The 21738-nt window shown below is 36.4% G+C and overlaps 2 protein-coding genes across 3 annotated transcripts in view; one reads left to right on the top strand and one right to left on the bottom strand.

Moving 5' to 3' along the window:
* Nucleotides 1-2172, bottom strand: part of LOC106871344 (WD repeat-containing protein 13) — a 199166-nt gene extending 196994 nt beyond the window's left edge. For both annotated transcript variants that reach the window (XM_089340183.1, XM_089340184.1), the window contains exon 1: nucleotides 2059-2172. In XM_089340183.1, the coding sequence (XP_089196309.1) occupies nucleotides 2059-2137 (79 nt within the window). In that variant the 5' untranslated portion in view covers nucleotides 2138-2172. The remainder of the gene's footprint in view (nucleotides 1-2058) is intronic.
* Nucleotides 2173-2399: 227 nt separating this feature from the next.
* Nucleotides 2400-21738, top strand: part of LOC106871346 (ras-related C3 botulinum toxin substrate 1) — a 37041-nt gene continuing 17702 nt past the window's right edge. The window contains exons 1-2 of the mRNA XM_014917747.3: nucleotides 2400-2573; nucleotides 19391-19462. Coding sequence (XP_014773233.1) covers nucleotides 2539-2573; nucleotides 19391-19462 — 107 coding nt within the window. The 5' untranslated portion in view covers nucleotides 2400-2538. The remainder of the gene's footprint in view (nucleotides 2574-19390; nucleotides 19463-21738) is intronic.

Raw genomic sequence — 21738 nt, 5'->3', positions numbered from 1 at the left:
CCTGAAAATGGAGAATCAAAACAAATATTATTGACACATCATGCTATGTTTAGGATACATAAGCACAATACTTGGACTAATCTATCTTGATTTTAATTTTGATAAAGTGAATTTATATCAAACTCTGAATCAGAACCTTATAAAAATAAAAAAAAACTTTACAATATAAACAAGATCTCACTCCAAAGAATCAATTATGCATCAAAACAAAAATAAGTTTCATTATTTGGTTACCTTCCTCTATGTTCTGAGTTCAAGTCTTGCTGACATCAACTTTGCTTTCCATCCTTGCAGGTTTATAAACGCTTTAGCGTTTAGATTCCTCAGTCAAATGTAATACTCATTTATTCATATTAATTCGAATTAATCATGCATTATCTTGTAGCTTTGAGATTTCGGTTATATGACTGTTTATTCTTAGAATGACATTGTAGGGTAGGTGCAAGAGGTTGCATCTTGCCAGTTTGAACATAAAACAGATGGAATATTGTGGTCGGGTATGGCCAGTTTAAACATTAGAAGGCTAAAGTACCAACCATATAGACTGGGTGTAATTTAATTGTCTAACTCCCCTCACCCCATATTTGTGGCACTGTGCCTGTGTTAGAAATTATAAATATTAATGGACAGTGGTGTGACAGAACCAAACGAAATGCTTTTCAGCATTTAGCCATTCTCCTCAACTTTCTCAGTTCAAATTCCGATGAAGTCAACTTTACCTTTACATCCTTCCAAGCGTTGATTTAATAAAATACCAGTCAAATAAATGGGTTAATTTATCAATTATAAGTTCTCCCTGCTCCTTCCCCAAAATGTGAGCTTGTGCCAAACCATTACGGATTAAATTAAAATGTATAGAAAATGCAAAGAAAAAAATTTTGTTCAGGGTTTTACCATCAACTTTATATACCATAATCGCCCTTCTTCAAGATTATGGTTTGGACAAGCAGATTCCTTGGGGTTTTTTTTTGGGGGGGGGGACAAATAAATATGTCTAATTAAGGTATAATGCCCGCATTTTTCAGGGGAGGATGTTAGTCGATACCAATGACCCAAGTGTTTGACTAGTACTTTATTTTATCGCCCCCAGAAGGATGAAAGGCGAAGTTGATCTCGGCGGACTTGAAGTCGGAGCGTAAAAAAAACCGGGAAAAAAAACCTAAAGCATTTTCTCCGACGCTCTCACAACGGGTTCTGGCGGAGGTAAAGAATACGCACATCACCCGTTTTTCGGCATAACCCTAACCCTTACTACCAGAAAAGGGTGGTGGGCGTATTCTTTACTTTTACCCGTGTTATATTTAAGGGTCCCGTTATCTTATTTCAAATCTTCATATTGTCAATGTAGGTAAGTAGATACATCTTCATAGCAACCTGTTATGGGTGTAGTGAAGATGGGAGTCGGGCCTAGCAGTATCATTCATTGAATAAACTTGTAAGCATTGTTAAATTCCATGGTAATAAAGAAAATTGATTGGTTTTTACAGGTATCTATCATAACTGGTGTGGGGGACTGTGAATATTATATAGCAATTTCTATACATCGTGCTAGACAGCTTAATAATTTTTACAGGTAAACATATCCAGAGTTCCATACAGACTTGAAGGATTGTTTACTTTGAAATGAAAGTAACGGGATTCAATAAGATGTTATCTAGACAGGTAGATTATGGTGTTACTACCTGTTTTGGTGGAAAGTGGGCGAGTTGTTAATATGTCACCCATCGCGAAGGACACGTGTATAACGGGACAGGTAGGTTCCCTGGGCTATGACAGTTTGAAGATTTTCACGAGACAACAAAATATTTATATACATAAAAGAAATGAGCGGCGTATTTATAGAATATATATGTTTGTATTTTTTCTGTTTTTAAGTTTGTATATGCCATCGTTTCTAAAGAAATATCCGTCTGCTAGAAAGAAAACATCAAGGTATACTCGATCGGAGGAATGAAATAAAAACAAAAGAATGTTTGGGAGTGAGATAATTATGCTAAATAAACATTTAAAAATTCGTACAGAATATAAATACATAATTTTTGTTTTTGGTAAACTTACGGAAATGAGGACTGTTTGGTGCTCGATAGGCATTATATTTAGCATCCAGTGCAAGAACTTGTTGCCAAACAGCTGCCATGACACGAACAACGTTGGAGGAACTCGCAAACACACAAAGATAGTTTTTTTTTTTTTTTTTTTTATATATCTTCGAAGACTGCAGAAAATCAAAACATAAAAAAGCATAATATCAATATTACTAATTTAAAAAAAGAGAAAAAATGCTTAATAATAATTTTCTAATGTGTAATATTTAAAAATTATAATTTATATAAAGAGTAGGTTGGTAAAAACTTTATAGCTTTCATTTGCGTATTTATATGCGGATGTGTTTGCTAAAAACGCCTAGCTCTACTTGTAATACTGAAGAAGGCAGCCATTTTCAACCTTACTTCCGTAAAGTTGACAAGAGTCGTAACAACTGGCAAACTTTGTCAGATTAACTTTGGATTTGTATTTCTCATACAGAACTCGTCAAGAATGCAAGCAATCAAATGTGTGGTTGTTGGTGATGGGTATGTAATGTTCTAAATTCTTAAACTTATCCAGCTTTATTGTTCAGTTTTTACTTAACATTTCCTACAACACACGTTCGTTGCCGAATCTCTTCAGAAACGCTTTTTTTTTCCTCTTCTTCTCCCAGTGAAAAACAGCAATTTATTATAAGATCCCAGTGAGCTCATACACTAAAAACTATCGGTAGAAATTCCACAGTGTCTTGTCTTTAATGTAATCGTTATTATGTTTGATGTTATTTTGTTTAAAAAGACAAATTAACAATTTTTCTCAAGCGACGTAGCCACTATCTGCTCTTATTTCTTAAGAATTACAAGGATCACTTCAGAAGTTTTCCCCATCGTTAACCTCCCCCAACGCTGCACTAATTATTACCAACTTCCTACCGTCACTTACAATACAATACACTCGTCAGTCACAACTTTTTTAAGAAGCTCAACTCTGTAAAAAGATTATAAAACCTGTTACGATCAATTACTTGTCATTTTATATTTTTTTCAAACAAAAATTTATTCAGTTTTATAAGACTCTTTAAAACTGACCTATTTATTATTTTTTTATTATTGAAATCTCAGTGTATCTAGATAATTATAATTTAATTACAGTTGACTATTTCGGTGACAAACTTCTCTGCCAACCCATTTTAATCTAATCCCGTAAAAACTTCTCAAGCCTTTTCCTACTCTGTCATTACTTTCCTTTCATTTACAAAATCTCTTTCAGTCACGGATCGACTATTTATTCAGCGGTTTTATACATTTTTTTATTTTGTTTTTCTCCAACTACTCAGTTACAATTAAAACAGTCACTCAATTTACTATAATTTGATGTCTTTCAAAACACCTCATCTACACACAGATTACTTACAGACGCACTCACATTTATTATATCAATATAAATATCGTGTATAAATTTGCGTGTATGTTTATATATACATGTATACAAGATCGCCCATGTATGTATATATATATATATATATATATATATTTACACACACACACACACAAATAAATATGTATAATGTGTGTGCGTGTCCACGCCTATTATAGTTATTTCTTTGGAGTGGAGTTCCACATATTTTATGACATTGAAATAATAATTAAAAACATAATTCAGATAGGCGATATCTAAGAGGGTTTAGGTTTTCTTTTCACTCTTGATTTATAAAATATACAGTTTCTGCTGCTGAATTCAACGAGAGTTTATGGGCCACACTTTTCACTGGTGGTCGTCTTTTTCCTCTTACATTTCCTCTCGCCCACTCTCTCGTCTTGCTCCACAGTTTCCCCCACCCCTTCTCTTCTCTCTGTTCACTCGTCTGATGACTGGAATTTTTAGTCGTCTATCCTACTTTCTAGGACATATTAACTTCCGCTAGATAAATAACTGATACCATTTGAGGCAATTTTGGTTACGACTTTGAAAATAAGGCCTCAGCTGTATTATTATTATTATTATTATTATTATTATTAGTAGTAGTAGTGTTTGTATGACTGGTTCATACTGTTGATTTTCATTTAATTTTTTTCTTGGCCTGAAATACTGCATTCTTTTTTGTGGAACCTACGTATATTCTTAACTCGAGAAACTAAGTCTAGCGAAATAAAAATGAACGGCTCTAGTGGTATAGGAGTGCTTTATATATATACATACATACATACATACACACACAGTGTTCATGTGAGTGCTACACACACACATACACATATGTTACCGGAAGCCTTCTTTACATAATTTCTCTGGTAGTAGTAGCACCACGACTAGTAACCATTATTAAGAATGCAAATCTTTCTATTTACATGGCAAACGTGACTTGGGTTTATGTGCTTTCCATTATCACCACCACCGTTCTTCTAATCTTTCAGACATTGTAAATTAATTAGATGCCAAAAATGTGTTTTCTATATACACTGTTTGCCAAAAAACTTCTCTATGGAGGGACTTTCATCTCCATCCAAACTTGATACAGTCTCTGCCTTGCCCATTTCGAAAGGCAAGCTTGCAGGATTAACCCATTCCTTTCATTTAATCATGTATGTTCTGATTCCGTCTATTTAATTGCCAGCTATCTAGCTACTCCCCTCCCCCACCTCGGATCCTTCCGTCCCTACATACTCTGGGACCAATCCTACTGGTGGAATAATGACCCATCCTATTGTCTTTCTTTTTTTTTTATGATGATAATAAGTCTTAGTTTTTATATTTGAAAAATACTAAAGTTTACCGCTACTGCCTTTTATAAAATCTATAGACGAGAGTGGAAAAGTGAAAAGTTGAGATTTTTTAAGTGTGTATGTACGTGATATGTGATGCTATTTAAATTTTTCTCCAAACTATGCAAACGCTATCAATTTTTTTCTGTCTCCCCATTTGCATTTTATTTTCCTTATTTTCAAATAACATCCAACGATTGATAGGTGTTTAATTGCAATGTAAATAGAATGAACAGGATATGTGAAGTATTCGCTGTGATTAAGCCCTACAGGTTCACTTAATCTTCCTTTTATCTTTCTGGGGTGAATTTAATGCATATAATCAAACAGTATCCTTCGCCTACCAAGAAGGCGGTGCCTCAGCCTGACTGAGACCAGTAGAAGAATTTAAACCAAGCTTCGTGTATATATATACATACATATATATATATATATGTGTGTGTGTGTGTGTGTGTGTGTGTGTACATATAACACCGAAGATAGTTTTCGTGTGGAGTCTTCAATTAAATATCTCACCAGAGCTATGTTTCTTGTGAACCAGATTATATATACTCTCATATTCCATGTTAGTTTGAGTGAAGTGGTGGTGGGAGTTTGTTGTTGATGTTGCAGTAATTGCTTTTGCAGCTGGCTACCCTTCTTGCTAACCATTCATTTGTGAAGTTAAGTGTGGAACAACTATTGACAGTCCAACTGAAGCCAAGCAGAGTTGTCTTAACTACGGGGGCACGGCAGTTGTTGAAAAATATGTTGATCAAGTTGTCAATGTTAATTTTTCTCTGACTTGGAGCAGTGCTTCTCAATCAGGGTCCATATGATCCTTGAGAGACCATATAAGATTTTGTTAAAATTTATGATCAATAAATTAGTTAGTATTTCTACAATACACAACAATTTTTTTAGCCAGTTCCTAATAATATTTAACTGTAAAAAAAAAAAAAAAAAGGGGGTTTTTGTTTAAACATCAAATGGCTATGGGATGTGTATGCCTACCTGGGTAAAATGAGAATCGTATATAGACTTGGTCCACTGAGTAAAAATAGCAGCAACCTCCAATATTTCTAGGGTCTCCAAGACTGGTTTTGAGGAAGTCCTTCTCAGGCTGTAGACTTCACCTAAATGCTTGTAACTGAATAGACCATATAATGGTATTTCAGCTGGTCCTCAAAATAGAGAAATTGATAATTTTTTTTCGTTACGAGTAACTATCTGATGAAATGCTTTGTCATCTTTGCAAATATTTTTGGCTACTTGCAGTAAAAATTTTGAAGTAACTGTGTAACGAATTTGGCCCTTATTCCTCTGTAAGAAGCAGGATTGGCCCATATGCACATATTTTTAACTAAACTCTATGAAAGTAAATAACTTGCCTAGGGTCACCAAACAAACAACTCTTGTAAGTTGTAAACTCATCGTAACTTTGGTGATTGAAACCAGTTACTGCAGCGCTTGTTGAAAGCCACTGCTTCATGCATGTTATTGTCACACAAGCATATGCATGAAGATACTGGGTTTCGTTTCAAAGGCAGTACAGGATAACCTAGTCAGAGATATGCCTAATAACATAGAATGATCACAACTGGGTTTAAAAAAATTTTTTTATAGTTGCTGAGTTTGTGGGGAAAGGACAGTGCCCATAGCCTTTGTAGGTCACCTGAAACTGATGAGGTTGTTATTAGTGTTCTATTTAAACTGTTGCTGGTCAACACCTGTGGCAAATGCCTTTCATTTTAGGTCTTTTCAATCAGGGTTGGTTTTGTGTTGACATGCAACAATTTAACTGTTTGGCACTTAAACCAGCTGTAATTTGGCCCCGATGTTCTACCTGTTTTATGTTCAAACCAGCCAGATCCAGCCTCTCATACCTACTCTACACTGTCATTCTAAAAATAAGCAATCCCGTCATTGAAATCTCAAATGCATGATTAATTCAAAACAATGTGAATAATTAAGCAATACGTTTGACAAAGTAATCCGAATCCTAAAAGATTAAACAAAACATCAACAAATGCTTTCAAACACAGCAGTCTTGGAGGATCTACAAAGGTACTGCACAGCCCCTTCCCTCCAGACTCAGCAAATGAAAAAGAAATTCTTTCAGTTGTCCCCTTCCTATCTTACTAAAAGGATCTTTGACAGTTATCTAGCATTCAGAAACTCACTCCCTTTTAAATGAGACTATACCTTCAAGTACATGTTTATGTAGACAACTAGTTCTGAATATCTCCTTTACAGGACCCCCCCCCACCCCATTATCTAATCAACTGGGGCACGCGTAACCTTTGTGGGGTCCATATAAGATTTTGGTTATATTTCTACACTACACAAAATATTTTAATGAACTTTTCTTACAATTCCTAATGATATTTAATTATTAGAATAGAATAGGATTTTTTTAAAACACTGAATGGGTCCAGTAGAGTAAAATACATATCAAAGGGAATCCATTGGCAAAAAATGGTTGGGAATCCCCAATCTAATCCCTTTATAACTATATTTCTTATATGAAATGACAGCATCTGTGTTTTGGTTAAATTTTAACTTGGAAAAGAAATTTGAAGAGGTTGAGCAAAACAATTTGTGTCCCATATCGGAATATGAAGCTGGTGTTTGGAACATAAGAGATTGGATAATATTATAATGTAAGGTAGTTTTGGAGCAAAGAGCCAGAGATGGGACAGTATGAAAATGATTAAACTCTGGCAGAAAGCAATCATAATTGACACTCCTGAAATTTAGTAACGAGCCAATGACGCAAATACTGGCCTACATTTACCCCCTTCATACATATATCATGGTGGTGGTGGTGGTGTGGTCATTACATACCAGTGTGGGAGTAGGTCAAGTTCCTTCTTGATGTCATATATTGCATCAACATCCTTGTTGTTTCTAATATTTACTTTTCTGTGCTTGAACGATTCTAATTGAATTTAAGATTCTCTATAGATGGATGTCTCTCTTGTTACCAACCCTCATCTGTTTCTAAATATGGTAATATTTCTCCCATGGCCAAAAATTGTTTTCACAGACTTCTGGAAATGGAGGCTGCTATTTGTATGAGTGACACTCATTTACAACTATCATGCTTTGTCAAGACAAGAAGACACAAATATACACACACTCACATATATCAACATATAATGTCCATGTTCCATGCTGGCATGGGTTGCACAGTTTGACTGGATCCTATAGGTCCCAATGACTACGTTGTACTCCAATGTCTGTTTTGGCATGGCATCTAGGGCAGGATGGCCTTCCTAATGCCATATATCCATATTCTTTCCAGCTGTTCACTAGCATTGAATGGATATACATGGAGACACAACCTGGTCCTTAAGGTTATCTTCAATGCTATAAAGAACCACATTGCTCTCGCCAACAGTGGAAAAAATTATTGAAAGAACCAACCAGTGATTTCATTACCTTTGTGCTCTCAGGATAGCAGATCCGTTTCAAAAAGAAATTTCCTGTGAGTGTTGAAAAGTGCAATGGCTATTGGGAGGTGGCTGCAAATTTAACAGGGTGCCCTTAAGGATTCTTTCTCATCCCAGTTACAAAATTACCAGATATTATGTGATGTGAAAGAAAGTGGTGAATCTAGTCAAGTTAATGACTCCTCATGAAGATAACATGGACGCTGCTCAGGCTCGAAAGATTGACCGTTATGTAAATCTCCATGAGGAATGTGAAGACGCAGGCTGGAAAGCAGAGCATTTTCCAACCGAAGTCTGATGTAGAGGATCCATTGGACACACACACACACACACACACACACACACACACATATATATATATATATATATATATATATATATATATAAAATATACTGTGGTTGGCATTAGCAAGGGCATCCAACTGTAAAAACCATGCCAGTATGGAAAATAGATGTTAAATGATGGTGATGATTTTTGTTGGACTTTGTGGTCACTGCGAATGAAGGTTTAGCAAGATACAGCTGCAGTGTTCCTAGTGGAATGTTTTGTCTTATCCTTCGGATAGTATAAAAATCCACATCTGCCCATTTGCCCTAAATCTATGGAAAACTATCATCACCCTAAGGCCACCTGTGTGCAGGGTCGAAGCTGAAGTCTTCGAGTATCATCTTCTACATGTCCACATTGCCTCTTTCTCTGTTTCCACTGCAATTGTGAAGAAAGTGTGATAGTGTTGGTGTCTTTGTTGGCTGAACAATCTGTGTGGTGAATATTATAGCAGCATGGTTTGCACAGAACCAGTCCAACATTTTCATTCTCCAGACTTATATTGGTCTGGTGCAACAAGTGCCACAAGCCTAGTAGTTATCCGGATACAGGATGGAACATGAACTTTAAATAATGAGATATATATTTATCTTTTACTTGTTTAATCATTAGACTGCAGCTATGCTGGGGCAGTACTTATTCTATTGGGTTTCTTTTGCTGAACACTAATTTACAAGGATGTAAACACACCAACACCAGTTGTCAAATGGGAGGGGAGATATAGACATGAAAGCATATATATATACACACACGCGCGCGCGCGCACACATTATGGGTTTCTTTCAGTTTCTGCCTATGGTAGCAGCACCAGGCTTCAGTCTGTTTTGGCTTGGTTTCTATGGCTGTGTGCTTTTCTCCATGGCGTCAGGACGGGTGCTTTTCCACATTGCATCAGGGCAGGCGCTTTCCACATGGTGCCAGGACGGGCACTTTCCCACATGATGCTAGGGCGGGCGCTTTTCCACATGGCGCCGTCACGGGCGCATTTCCACATGGTGCCGTCATGGGTGCTTTTCTACATGGCACCAGCATGGACACTTGTTCTTAATTATATTAAAAATGTAAGTCAGGAAAGGTTATGGTCCAATGCTTTGCTTCTTCACTTGCTGATAATAAAATCAGAAAAACAAACAAATATGCCCAGACTTGTACACCACACAACCAGTTACAAGACATGGCTGCAGTATGTACAGCTCTAAGAAAGCTCAATGTCCCTACTTGACAGCAGTGAAGTCAGTACTTCTATATCTCTCAGCCAATCTGATTTATCTTGTGTTTATTTTATAACCCCAATTTGTAAACACCAGTTGTTGGTTACAAGTTTCTGTCGGGTCAGTCACTTGTTCACTGTTTTTCTGACAGCAAGAGTTATAATGGGGGGAGTGTCTAACCTGATGGATGGGGTTTTCGTAAAGCACCCTTTTATTTATTTTTTCTTGTTTTCTTGCCAATATAATTCAGCAAAGAGATACACATACATGAGTACATGTACCAAGCTTCTGCACAGTTTCTAGCTACCAAATTCTATCCATAAAATATTTAGCCCAGTACTGTGGTAGAAGACATTTGTTCCAAGTGCCACACTGGGATTGCATGTGGCACCATGTGGTTGCAAAGTGAATACCTTAACTGCATAAACATGCCTCTGCCCTGCCATTAATGGTAGTGCTGATTGATGTTCCTCGTCATGAAAGACATCTTGCTACATAATCCATCTATTCCTTGGAGTATCATGGGAGCTGAATTCTCAGGTCCTATAAAAAGCAGCCTTCATCACACTTGTTGAATTCCCAAGCACGAGCAGTTGAGACTGTGGATATTACCCAACCATCTCACTCTTCATCTGCCCCTAGGTCTCCTGCCAGTTGGTTTGGCTTAATGAACCTGTTTTCTTAATTCTTTCTCTTGTGACATTCTAATCATGTATGTCATACTGGTTGAAGCACTCAGATGTGACAAGAATGCTGGGAAGGATGAAATTGGACCGAAGATTTTAAAAGCCTTAAACAGAGGGAGTATTTTCTGGCTGGCTTCTCTATGCCAGGTGGCTTGGATTTTTGGGAAACTAGCAGAGCAGTGGCAATCTGGAGTGATAATCTCAATTCTTAAAAAGAGACACAAGAGTGCTGTAATTACAAAATACTTTCCTTGTTGAGCCTCCCCAGTAAAGTTTATGCTGGATGTCTGGTAGAAAGATGTAGAGAGATTGTCAAGCCCATGTTAGCTGAAGTATAGTGTCACTTTTGTCCTGGATGCAGCACAACTGAACAGATATTCACCCTGTAGTATTGTGGAAATATTACCAAGATGTGCCTTTGCTTTGTAGTATTTGAAAATTATATGACTATGGGTCACTAGATATGCTGTAGAGGACTTTACAGGAGTTTGAAATTTATGGACAACTTTTAGTTGCCATGAAGTCCCTAAATGAATGCCCAGATGTTTGCGTGTGGGTAAATGGTGCTTTCAATGTGGGTGTTGAACTTTGACAGGGCTGCATATTGTCACCTCTCTCCTTTTCATAATTTTATGTACTGGATTGACATGCACAGCCATTGTGGAAGAGGTATCACAATCGGATGTAGAGTCGGTCAGCCGATATTTGCAGACAACATGGTGCTACTTGGCTCATCAGAGGGTAATCCCAAACATGCACTGAATGGGTTCACTGTCGATCTCTGCGAGACGGAATAAGAATTACTGTTGCAAAGACTGACATAGTCTTCCCAGTATTAGCATACTAAATAATATAATTAACAAATTACTACTGTACCTGCTGCTTTATATCTTAGATCAGTGGTTCTCAATTGGGGTTCATATAAGATTTTGTTGGTAAATTTCCGTTGCAATGAATTGGTTATACTTCTACAATAAACAAAATATTTTAATTTTTTAAAACGGTTCCTAATAATATTTAATTATAAAAATGTAATAGGATTTTTTAAACATCAAATGACTAAGAGGGTTCATCGAAGTAAAGTAGGAATCAGTGGGGTCTGTAGCTAAAAAATGGTTGAGAAACACTGCCTTAGATTTTTCTTAGATGCCTGTGACGTGTAAAAGGCACTCGCTACACTGTTGGAGTGGTTGACGTTAAGAAGGGTGCCCAGCTGTAGAAACCAAGCCAAATGTGACTGGAGACTGATACAGCTCTCTGGCTTACCGCTTCCAGTCAAACCGTCTAACCCATGCCAGCATAGAGAATGGATGCTAAATGATGATGATGCACCACAGTTCTCTATCAATTGTGAGTTTTCATTCCATACTGGTATATGGTTGCCTCTTGTACATATCCTGGAATAAAACACCAGTTGATGGTCAGAGATCGAAATGTGGCATAGATGTAAATAATAAAAGGAACTTTTTTCTTTTTTTTAAATCTGCAACTCTGTGATATTTCATTAACTCTCTTGTTGGTTTGGATATGCTCAATGGATGTTGATTATTGCCTGGAAACATATCGTGGAAGGTATTTCTAGTTGTACAAACAACAAAGGATATTTGGGGGTGACATGATGAGGAGGACACACTTGAGAACATTGGTGTCCAGTGAAATTATCTCTATGGGGCAAGTAATGTTGTATGAATTATGGATAGTTTGTAGGGTAGAATTGCTGAACCCATCATATTGATGGAAGCTATGGTAATTAAGTTACAGCTCGGAAATTGGAAATCTTGATTGCATCTTTTACTTGTTTCAGTTATTGAACTGCAATGATGTTGGTGCACCTCCTTGAAGGGTCTAGTTTTTGGGTTCTTTTTGCCAAACTGCTAAGCTATGGTGACACAAACCAATACCAGTTGTCAAGTAGTGGTTGAGGGTCTTTCAGAGCTTTCCCTCAGTTTCCATTGACCATATCTACTCACAAGGCATTAGTCAACCCAGTGCTATATACCATGACATTTTCCAAAGGTGCCACTCTGTGGAACTGAACCTGGAACCATATGGTTCCAAAGCTAACTTCTTAACCACACATTTTGATGTATTTTTAAATTTTCAAGATTTTCTATAATGTTGTTGCTTTAGATTAGGCACAAAACCGTGTTTAACTTCCTGGTCAGCTCTGCTTGATCAGATCTATGATCAAATACATTCCACACATGACCATCCCAGCTTTGTTATATCTAGGACTACATTATCCTTTCTTTCTCCCAGGCAGTAGGATTGTGCTTGAAGGAGGTTTAGCTTCTACTTCTAACCAGTCTAACAACTATATAGCTCTTTTTATCTCTAGGAAGTGAAGTAGTTCATGATGTCAATTCATAAAGAACTTACTTCTTGCAGTATGGCATTCATTACATATTTATATCCTGTTGACTGCAATAATTTCTATTTATGTTCATTCATATTTCAGTCGGCTTCTAATTAATGTCAAATATTTAATATTTAGGTCATTCTGTGCGAAAACCTTTTTTGATGCCAAAAAAATCAAAAGAAAAACAAATTTGTTTCAGTCATTGGGCTGCAACCATGCTGGGGTACTATTTCAAAGGGTTCAGTTGAACGAATCAGCTCCAGTATTTATTTTTGAAGTCTGGTACTTAATCTATCGGTCCCTTTTGCCAAACTGCTCAGTTACAGGGAGATAAATCAACACCTGTTATTGAGTAATTAATTGTGAGAGACTTTGTTCAGGGCTTCTTTCAGTTTCTGTCCACTAAATTGAAATTGGTTGGCCCAGGGCTGTTTTACAAGTCATGAGGTTAGGAAGCCAACTTCTTAACCATACTGGCACACCTGTACCAATATATATATATGAGAAAGAGAGAGAGAACATACCATACCTAGAACCAGCCCCGAGTCAAATCTGTGGTTTAAATTGGATTTGGTACTTGCATATCTACTGTATTTTACCAACACATAACTGCATGGTTGTCTTACTTCACTGTGAACCCTATGTTATTGGACCTAGCCACTTCTGGCATCCTATGTGTTGGTGTGCCTAGATTCTAATAGAGCCTATAACTAATCAATATATATATATATATTTCCATCCTGGTATGGATTGGAGAGGCACACACATATGTATGTAAGTATGTATATTAGCAAATTGTATTTCCTGGAAACAATAAAGTAGGCATTTGTGTTGATCTAAAAAATGTTTAATTTCCATCAAGCCTTCGTCTACAAAACATGACAATGAACTTAGTGTATAGAATCATAAACACAGCCACCACTAGTGATGGAGATAAACATATGAAGGAACACCTTTTCGTGAACTATGGAGTTATTGTCTTAAGATTGTGGCAGAGAAAAAGCAATCATTTTTTTTTTTTTTAAATGAAGTAGACAAGATAAATATATAAAATATCAGTTAACATTCAACAAAATGTGAGTGGGTGTCTGAGTGTTTAGTGTTTTAGGAGGACTATGACAGCAACATCTTGTGTTTAAAACTATAACCATAGTATAGCCAAACCTACTACTGTTTTAATCTTACCACCATGGTCAAACTACTGCTTCCTACAGTACCATCACTGTGCAGTAGGGGAGGGGATATCTTTAGCAGAGTCCAAATTGTTGCAAGCTTTGTTCACACCATTTGATTTTCCTCATCTCATATCTTTAATATTGCAAATTGTAGGTACAAAATAATTTGTTGCCTTTTCTATTTGTAAAAATCTGTCGAACGACTGGTAGATTTTTGTATTATGCTGATGAGGTCTAATAGACTCAAACATATTTTTTTTGTGGTCTCTATACAAACAAAATTTCAGACTTTATTCCCACTAAATATGTCAATTAACAGAAATTCATTTCTTTATATTATCTCTTTTCATTGGAAGTTGCTGATGATTGCTGCTAAGTTTCTTGTTTTTCTCCAAGAGAGGAAATTTCAACCAAAAATAATTTGCAGCATACAACACCCTGTAATTCTTCAGACTGTCTCTAATCCACAGATGACCCCTATGTCGTGATATCTGCTGCTAACTGCAGCAGCTTCTTCTTTCTTCCCAGCCAATCTCAGAAACGTAGGAAAAAAAAATGTCATCAACATTGCTCTTTCCCCTGTAATTGAACCATAAAATAGATAGCAGGAAGAGAAATGTGAAGATATTTCAGAAGATCCATGGCTAAATGTAAAACAGGTTTTAATGAACGGTGAATGAACCTTGTTGAATTGTCCATAGAATTGCTGTATGCACTCCATTGTCCCAAACTGATTTATAATACAACACCACTCCACCATGTGACTTGTGGTTACTTGACCTGTTAGAAATAGTAGCTAGCCTCCCTCAAATCACAACCAACTTCAGCAATTTTCAACCTTTTTTTTTCTCTGGTACAGTCAAGTTATTCAAAGTGCTTCTACAAGTAATGTTCTTTTGAAATCTTATAAGTAACAAGTGTTAAAATTGATTTAAAAAAACCACACGGATGTATACATTGTATTATGTTGCAAAGGAATGTACATACAGCAGTATGGCGCACTAAAAATAGTTTTCCTAAATATTCTAGTATTTTTCTGGCCTACCTCAATAAATGACACACCTGTAGGTCTCATACAACTCACAAATGTTCCACAGTACAGTATTTGAAAAGGTTTGTCCTACTCTCTTAACCCATTAGCATTTAATCTGGCCATATCTGGTCCAAATATTCCACCTGTTTTATGTTAACACTGGCCAGATCCAACATCTCACACTTACTCTACAATGTCATTCTAAAAATATACAAGCACACCATTGAAATTTTGAAACTACAAGATAATGCATGATTAATTCAAAACAATATGAATAAATAGGCAATACATTTGACAAAGAAATCCGAATGCTGAAGGGCTAAAGGGAGGATATATTGCATAATGTAGACTGGTAGGGGGTATTAACTACAGCTGGAATGCCTTTTATTGCAGGTATGCTCTTGAGAACCGGCTGACAAATCAACATCAAAGCAAACTAAATATTGATGGTGGGGGCAAGTAAATACATCAAGAAATTAACCGATTAATTAGAAATAAAACTAGTGAGTTTGGTAATCATTTAACTTTTTTGATTTCTAATGCTAATGCGGATAGAATTGCATATATATGAAATTGGATTTCAGTCAATCCTTTGTAGGCAGGATGTTCACAAGAGCAGAGAATAATTGTAACAGGAGAAGGATAAAAGGACATAACTTGACAATTGGTAACTTGTTTTTAGCTGCCAAGTTGTCCCTGAATGAGAAGGCCAATAATCAAAAGGCATTCCTTTCTTTTCTCAGCCGTGCCGTATGCAAGAGATTATCAAATGTGTCCTGCTTTTTAAAAGTGTTGTGTGATTTGGCTGCTATTTCTTGTAGGCCATGTAGGAGTGCTTGTTAGTGAGGAGTGTAATCCAACATGGTATATGATAAACCAGATGAAGCAATAATCAAATATGGGGCATGTTTGTGCTTTTTAGAGGACCATGCAAGGCTGAAACAATTTATTTCTTTTGGAATATAAACCCAAATTGTGTGAGTGTTTGATCACAAAAAGTCCCACGGGAGGATCTGGCTTGCATATGTTGAAAATGTGATGGTTTTAGCTATGCTATCATGTTCAAGCAGTAGTTGGTCATAGATAATACTGAATTTGTTAAAGATAATTTTAAGATAGATCTGAAATACGATTAAATGTTGAACAGAAACAATCACATTTAACAGGAGATAAATTTGTAATGAATACCATACTGTAAGAATTTCATCATACCACATGAAATCAGTTTTGCCATCTCAGATTCTTTCCAACCCTGGTGTGTGTGTGTATTTGTATATGTATGTATATATATATATATATATATATATATATAAACACACTTCTCTGCTGTCATGCATAATTTTAGATTTCTAAACCCTCAAGTTCCTCAAATAATTTCTGCATTATTGGGGTGTCTGTCTAATTTTGGTGTGACAGGGTCTACAAAAATAGTGTTAACTTCTGGAATATGTCCGATCGACTTCATCTTTGTCCCAATTTAAAGCTTTGTTATATTTGCTACATTTAGTGTTGAACTGATGACAGTACTACACAAAAATTTTTTATTTCAAAAATCTGAGGCCCCTCAGGCAAGGGGATGACTTGTAGTTGGTAGTGGCATAGTCACTAGGGCTCATAGTAGCATTGAATTTCATTGAAGATTAATCATTTAAACTTCTAAGTTGGCTTCTCATGCTGTTCCCAGCATGAAATTTTATGCTCACAATAAATACAGACTGTGGCTTTGGCAGGATGATTAGATCATAGAACAAAATGCCTTGCAGTATTTGTTTTGGGTTTCTGTGTTCAGAGTTCAAATCCTACTCGGGGAATTCTTTTGATAAGGAAAAAAGGTACCAGATCAGGGCAATGGATTTGCAGTATTGCTTTGTGTCTGGCAAAATGTTGAGCAGTATTTATTATAGTGTTCTGCATTTTGTGTCTCAGGTTGGTAGACTTTATCCCTTGCATGGCTCAACACTACCACATAAGGATAAATAGGCCCAGGAAAATGACTTGTTCAGGATCTTCTTTGCCTTTGTTAAGTAATGTTGAGTCAGGGATGATCTGGTTCATCTCAAATGAAAAGAATTGCTGCCAGATCCAGTTGCACAACAACAGGTGGCTTGTCTACAATCCATGTGATGTCTCGTATCTTCAAACTGAGCCTTAGGCTCAATTGAGATGGCTTTGTGAAGCTGCTGGAGAGGATTGCTGCTGGAACCCCATGTGTGGCAGTAGGATTCAGCTCCTTGCTTATAACTCTGGAAAGTGTCAAAAGGGGTTGTTGGAGAATTTCTACAATTTCACCAGCCCCAATTCCCCTAATTGTATTCAGGCCTCCTAATTCCCCTGATTGTAATCCCTTGGATTACTGCTCTGCCTGCAACACCAAGACCAAGCTGCTGGCCAATATCAAGTGTTTGAAGGTTTTCCCATGGACACAGTGGGAAATGCATGTGTGCCAGGTTCTGGAGCTGTCTGGAGGCCATGGTGGAAGCTGAGAGCAGTTATTTTGAGTAAACTGTTATTTCCCAGTCATAATTTAGTTGATGTTTTTTCAATTAAAAAAAAGCAACTTATTTTTTGATGGCCAGCTACTTAATCTTAATTAAAAAATCTAAGGTCTTTCAGTGTTCATCCTTCGAGGGTCAATAAAATGAGTATCAGTCAAATACCAAGGTTGAAATAAACTACTCAACCCTCCATTAATCAATGAGACTGATCACTGTAAGGTCAAGCATATTACTCCATTTATCTGCAGTGGTGCATGGATTTATGTTGTAACAAGTGTGTGTATATGTAATTATTAAGCAAATATTGCGATTTATCCAAGAAAATAACTTCGTTGTTGTATACTGTAATTTTCATTTTTTTAAAACCCTGGTGAAATGAGAAGGCTTCGACCTCGACAAGATAGAATTGTTAATGCATGGGACAAAATGCGTAGTGGTATTTTTGTAAATGGAGGTTTTTTTTTTCACTGGTGTAGAAGGAAGTTGGATTTGACCCTTTGAAGGTTTTTAATTTAGACCTTTTAAAGCAGTTTGTTACATAAACCCAGGGTTAGTCATGGGTGGGTTAATATCAAACGGGTTAAGATATTTATTTCTGAGATAATTTTCATTTAATGTATTTGGTATCAACCAGCCTCTTGTGCACCACTGGTTTTATAGTATAAAGATTTATCTATTTTAAAATCTTTATAATAAGAATCCTCTATTTACAATTTTACTAGAACTTGTTTATGTTCCATGTAAAGTTTTGTTCAAGCACTCCCACACACACACACACACACACATATATATATATATATATATATATATATATGTGTATATATATATGTGTATGTGTATATATGTGTATATATATATATGTATGTGTATGTGTGTATATATATATGTATGTGTATATATATATGTATGTGTATGTATATATATATATATATATATATAGGAAATGAGTTAGACAAAGCTGTTTGCTACCATGTTTCCACTGGGCAACACTTTCGGTAGGCACCTTTTAACCACAAACACTGGTGAAGCAAATTTGAATGATATGTGACATTTCATAGATGGAAACAATTACTGTATATTGGTGAGGAATGATCAAACACCATTCATATGATGGTGAGTTCCATCCCTTTTACACCAGGAACAACTTTTTTCATTTGTATCTAACCAGATTGATGAAGTAAGTCCCAAGCATCGACCCCAGTACACAATTTGTCCCTAATTTATCAACCCTGAAAGGATGAAAGGTAAGGTCGACATTGGCGGAATTTGAACTCTGAACATAGACAGACGAAATACCACTAAGCATTTTGCCCGGCGTGCTAACGATTCTGCCAGCTTGGATGTCACTATTATATACCGTGTGATTGTTTGCCTTAAATAATCCTAAGTTATTCTACATCATTCAATGTGGTTAGCGAAAACTTGGATTTTACTAGAGTGCTTGAACAATACCCACCGGGATCTATTATCCCCATTCATTCATTCACTCTCTCTCTCTCTCTCTCTCTCTTTCTCTCTCTTTTTCTCTCTTTTTCTCTCTTTCTCTCTCTCTCTCTCTCTCTCTCTCTTATATACAATTATGTGCTTTAACTACATTAGAGCTTTTTAGCTCTTATTTCTAGCTATGTAGGTGTTCTAACACTTTAGTCATGTTTAGTGACAATTATAGTTTTATTTTTTATTTTTCTTTGGTAAAACATTGTACACAGCTGTCTCTATTAAATCATTACACACACCCACACTTTAAAATCCAAGCTGCAGTATTTATTTTTGTTATAATTATTACGAATGTTTCATGCCTTGGTATTTAAATTTTGTTATTTCTTTCAATATTGCTGTGATGTTTCCTACATAATTCATTTGATATTTCTTTGTTTTACAGTGCTGTTGGTAAGACCTGTTTGTTGATAAGTTATACCACTAATGCATTTCCCGGAGAATACATACCAACAGTGTAAGTTCACTTTGTTAACTCAATTGATTTGCTTTTATTACAACATATATTGATTACCTGCATTATTTACATGTCACAGCAGTTTTAGTAACTATCTATTTCAGGTGAGTTATAGTATTAACTCAGCATTTTGTATGTACGATATATTCAAGTTAAAATTAACATTACTATTAAAGTTGTCTGTTAATCTGAGAATGACTTCACCCTATCTGCAATCTTGGCCATCCTGCAAAAGGTTGTGGACACCTTTCTTCTGGCTATGCCAAAAAAACGACAGGTTTAAAAGTGGATATTGAAGCCAGGATGGATGAAAATGGTTGCATGTGCAAACTATTAGCTCTATAGGTTACCAAAGACTAAATGTGTGTCTGCCTCTTCAGCCCTCCCAACAAAAACAGTAATGTTTACTATATCCTCATCGTCTGGTTGCGCCGCTTGCACAAACTCCTCTGACTCTTTGTCACCACTCTATTCTGTTATTCATATTTGAATTTGGGTGCTTGAGTCCTAATGAATCTTTCATTAGCTGTAGAGGCACGTGGCTTAGTGGTTAGGGTGTTCGACTCATTATTGTAAAATTGTGGTTTCAATTCCTGGACTGGGTGACGTATTGTGTTCTTGAGCAAAACACTTCATTTCACATTGCTCCGGTCCACTCAGCTGGCAAAAATGAGTAATCCTGCAACAGACTGGCGTCCTGTCCTGGTGGGGAATTTACATACCATGGAAGCCGGCCCGTATGAGTTTGCATAATTCGAGAAGGTAACTTTACATTTTCAGTAGCTGATTACACAACCATGGATACTGCCCCTATGATTGCTTGGCAGTTAATCTCTTGACAAAGCTTGGTAATCCTGACCATTGACCTTCTAGGATTCCTCTGCTCAGCATCAATGTATAAAGCATTGCTGGCTCATTTGGGTTCTTCCGCTGCCTCTTCACTGTCCACCATGCTGCAATCCCATGACTTCTACTATATGCCTTGCAGGGTGACTGAAAGGGTTATATGCCCCTACCAAAGGGCTGCCCATAACTATACAGGGCAGAGTTGTCATTCTGTGAGGTATTTTCAAAATACCCACATACTCTGTAGGAAATGAAATATATTTAGGCAGTGCATTTCATTAGAAATGTAGGCATAAAAGTAGTAAAGAATTTACTTTGGTTGACTAAAGCTCACAAACAGCTAAGAGAGAATCTAGCACTGAAATTTCCAACAATGCTCTCTCTCAAAGAAAGAACATTCAGTGATTTAGTTTTAGATATACCGAGAAAGTAGACACTGGTCACAGCTAGTACATCCATGGTTACAGGTCTGCTTGTCAGGACTGAACTGGTGCTAAACAGCCACTTCTATGATCAGATCTCTTTTGTTTTAGGTTTGTGTATGTATGTTTAGTAAACCAACAAAGATGCCTCTGCACCAGGATTTCATAAGGTTTTGTTAATCCAGCACCTCTTTGATAATCAGCCAGCACCCCTTTTTTAAAGTCTTCCTTAGTAATAATCTTAATACACACACACACACACACACACACACACACACACACACACACACACACACACACACTTATCTACATGCTAAGTAAGCTAATGAATGATGTTTCCTCTTACATTGGTATTTCATGTTTTGTTAGTCCAGTACCTCTCTGATGACAAGTAATATCGGCTAACACCCTCTCTTTAAACCTTCCTTAGTGGTAGTCAAAGTATGTGTGTGTGCTAGTTTTTTTTTTTTTATATGTACACACAGTGATGACTTACATATTTATTTTTAATATGTTCTGGCAGATTCCAACAGGAGTGGTATTGTTTCATCATAAGAGAATTTACTTCTCCTTTAAAACAAAACTATGTTCATAACACACTGTGATTCATTAGCCTATGACGGTGATGAACGAGAGTCCATCTACATTTGTATTTTATGACCTTTTGTTAGTCCAACACCCTCTTAACGACAAGTTGAATCAGCCAACACTTTGCCTTAAATCTGCTGTAGTTATAGTCAAAGTAGTTTGTATTTGTATCTTATACAATTTCCCCAAATCTGAAATGAATTGTAGCATCCCCTATTGGGAAACACTGTTCTACAGAGTCACTCAACTCAGCAGTGATAGCAGCCAAATCTCCTTCAAATGCCTTTAAAAAAAGAATGCAAGATATATTGGATAATATAGTCCTGGGTAGACTATCCATTAAGAGATGAGGTGGTCATGGCTAGAATGCCTTTCAGTATAGATCTACCTTGTCAGAACCAACTTGCAGCTAAACAGTGA

The sequence above is a fragment of the Octopus bimaculoides genome, chromosome 23 (genome assembly GCF_046866305.1).
Source record: "Octopus bimaculoides isolate indiv1 chromosome 23, ASM4686630v1, whole genome shotgun sequence".
In the NCBI taxonomy this organism is placed as follows: Eukaryota; Metazoa; Mollusca; class Cephalopoda; order Octopoda; family Octopodidae; genus Octopus; species Octopus bimaculoides.
The sequence above is the reverse complement of the archived record's forward strand: the minus strand, read 5'-3'. Positions and strand labels throughout refer to the sequence as shown.